This window comes from Sinocyclocheilus grahami, unplaced genomic scaffold (assembly GCF_001515645.1).
Source record: "Sinocyclocheilus grahami isolate Dianchi unplaced genomic scaffold, SAMN03320097.WGS_v1.1 scaffold13792.1, whole genome shotgun sequence".
Lineage (NCBI taxonomy): Eukaryota > Metazoa > Chordata > Actinopteri > Cypriniformes > Cyprinidae > Sinocyclocheilus > Sinocyclocheilus grahami.
In genome coordinates, this window is record NW_015515064.1 from 1 (window position 1) to 3,314 (window position 3,314).

At 37.7% G+C, this 3,314-nt stretch overlaps 1 protein-coding gene across 1 annotated transcript; it reads left to right on the forward strand.

Annotated features, from left to right (window-relative positions):
• Window positions 1–147: 147 nt before the first annotated feature.
• LOC107579050 (transforming protein RhoA-like) lies at window positions 148–3,215 on the forward strand (the record flags this gene model as incomplete). Its single annotated transcript, XM_016264933.1, has 3 exons — window positions 148–344; window positions 1,991–2,111; window positions 2,971–3,215. Coding segments are annotated over exons 1-3 (522 nt in total), but the record flags the coding sequence as incomplete, so codon positions are not given.
• Between the last annotated feature and the right edge of the window lie 99 nt (window positions 3,216–3,314).

Below are 3,314 nucleotides of genomic sequence, written 5' to 3' on the forward strand. Positions count from 1 at the left end.
TCTATCCGTCTATCCATCTATCTATCATCTATCTATCCGTCTATCATCCATCCATCCGTCTATCATCTATCCATCTATCTATCTATCATGTAAACATTACATTTCTCCACTTTAAAAGATTTTCACAAATGCTTCTAATCTGTAAATCTCTTTTTGCTTGTCGTTTGTCTCATCTCTGTCCTCTGCAGATGGCTGCCATTCGTAAGAAGCTCGTCATAGTGGGCGATGGAGCCTGTGGAAAGACCTGCTTGCTTATTGTTTTCAGTAAAGATCAGTTTCCTGAAGTCTACGTGCCCACAGTGTTTGAGAACTATGTTGCAGACATCGAGGTCGATGGAAAACAGGTATGCAAGCATGTTTTCCACACAGTTTGTGAACATCTGGAAGAATGTTATGTAGGCTAATTATTTTCATTGATATGCACCAAGAAAGCAATGGATGCGTTGTAATAAACGGCAATATTTACTTAAATGTACACGTATCTTTTACAAAAATATTTTAGTATGTGAACAGTGGAACTGTGCTTTGAGTGACGATAAACAAATCTTTGAATCAGCTGTTTCATTTAATGCACATTTTGTACTTATTGACATGAGTTAATTGAACTTACCATCTCTAATGCTATTTCTGCTGCTAAAGTTGAAATCTCGGATGGCATTTACTATTAGTGAAGTGATGTGACATGTGGCCAAGTATGATGACCCATACTCAGAATTAGTGCTCTGCATTTATCCCATCCAAAGTGCACACACACAGCAGTGAACACACACACACCGTGAACACACACCCGGAGCAGTGGGCAGCCATTTATGTTGCGGCGCCCGGGGAGCAGTTGGGGGGTTCGGTCGTGGTATTGAAGGTGGGAGAGAGCAATGTACATTCACTACCCCCTATCCCCCGCCCCCCCCCACCTACAATCCCTTTGTAACCTTTGGGTTACAAGTCTGACTCTCTAACCATTAGGCTATGACAGAAACATGCATACCAAAATACATCACCAGCAAGAATATTCCATATTTAGTTCTGCCGCATTGCATAGATGTGGTTACATTGGTGTAAGTTATACATGCACCAAAGTTCTACAGATATAGACATGTTTAGTATCCACCTTATTTTTCAGCGTGGAAGTAAGCTGTTTTCTAGGAGTGTGTGAGACTTCCGCTTCATTAGCCACAGTAGGGAAATAACGAGAAGAACAAAAAAGTGGAAAAATGGCACTTTTGTTTGTGCTACAACCCAGTGTGTTTATAAATAAGACAATGCATTAAAATAATATGTGACCCTGGATCACAAAATCAGTCATAAGGGTAAATTTTTCGAAATTGAGATTTATACATCACATGAAAGCTGAATAAATAAGCTTCCCATTGATGTATGGGATGTTTGTTAGGATAGGACAATATTTGGTCGAGATACAACTATTTGAAAATCTGGAAGTAGAGGGTGCAAAAAATCTAAATATTGAGAAAATTGCCCTTAAAGTTGTCCAAATGAAGTTCTTAGCAATGCATATTACTAATCAAAAATTAAGTTTTGATATATTTACAGTAGGAAATTGACTAAATATCTTCATGGAACATGATCTTTACTTAATATCCTAATGATTTTTGGCTTAAAAGAAAAATCGATAATTGTGACCCATACAATGTATTGTTGGCTATTGCTACAAATATACCCCAGCGACTTAAGACTGCTTTTGTGCTCCAGGTAAGAACACAAGTTTGTAATATCAAGCAGCAAAAACATCTGTTTCGTACAAATAAAAATATCTGGAAGTGGATGACACCGGAAGCCAGACATATTCAATTTACAAATGGATCTTATGGGAAAAATAAGGTGGCGAGTCAAAACAGACAGATGAGACACACACTTGTGACTCACAATTATTGGTGACCAAAATCCTTACTTTGTAAATGTACCACAATTGTTGTGTAAGAGAGGAATGGTGTTGTTTAGTTTAGCACATGTACCGATATCTCTCTTCTTACAGGTGGAGCTTGCCTTATGGGATACAGCTGGACAGGAGGACTATGATCGGTTAAGACCTCTCTCCTACCCCGACACAGATGTCATTCTTATGTGCTTTTCCATCGACAGTCCCGATAGCTTGGGTAAGACGTCCTTGTAAACAATTAGATGTTACCAGCCCAATCATCACTCTTTAGATCGTAATGTTGAAAAAAGATTCAAGTCGGCATGAGATGAAAATGAACCTTATGTATTTTCTGAATGGATTGACCTTTTTGTGAATGATTCATCCATGCACATTTCTTTTTTTTTAAATGTTTGACCTCCTAACTTTTAATCAAAATTATCGTAACTCAGTTTTCCAGGGAAATAACTATAATTTAGTCTGCTTAAACCTGCCCCTGCAAGCTTACGTTCATCAACCTCTGTTTTTAAGAGCAGCACCCATTCTTTATTTTTTTACAATTCATTACATTCAGATGTGTGGCACAGTACGGAAGAAAATATCCGTCAACATTTGAGTTTCATTACTACTTTAAAGCCAGAATGAAATGAATTTCTTGAAAATTACTTGATTGTACGTCCCAATACAGAAGAATGATCTGTCAATAATTCTGTTTCCTCTCGACCTTAAATGTGTTTCTCGTAGTGTAAAAACCAGTCAGCTAAGAATACAATGTTTTAATGAACTGAATCATTAAACCTTCACTTGTGGTTTAAACCCAAGGCTTTCACATCAAAGTGACAAATTTAATGAAGCAGCAGTTTAGCTATGAAGCAGAACTGGATTTTTGCTTTTGTTGTAAAAGATTGCATACAATTGCATTAATTTGAGATAGTTAGCCGTTCTTTTTTAATTAAGTTCTTTTTTCAGTTCTATTTTAATAATCAGGTCTTTGCTGGGTATGTGATTAACACATTGAGTATTTCTCTCTCTCTCTCTCTCTCTCTCTCTCTCTCTCTCTATCTCTCTCTCTCTATCTCTCCTTTACTCCATTTCAGAGAATATTACAGAAAAGTGGACACCAGAGGTGAAGCATCTCTGTCCGAGTGTTCCCATCATCCTCGTTGGTAACAAAAAGGATCTCCGAAACGATGAGCACACACGAAGGGAACTTGCCAAAATGAAACAGGCAGGGCCTTTTTACTTTGTAAAATGTATGATTCTTAAAGGAATAGTTCACCCAAAAATGAAAATTTGCCGAAAATGTTCTCCCTCTCAAGTCATCCAAGATATAGATGAATTTGTTTCTTCATCAGATTTGGAGAAATGTAGCATTACGTCACTTGCTCAGCAATGGATGCTCTGCAGTGAATGGGTGCCGTCAGAATGAGAGTCCAACAGC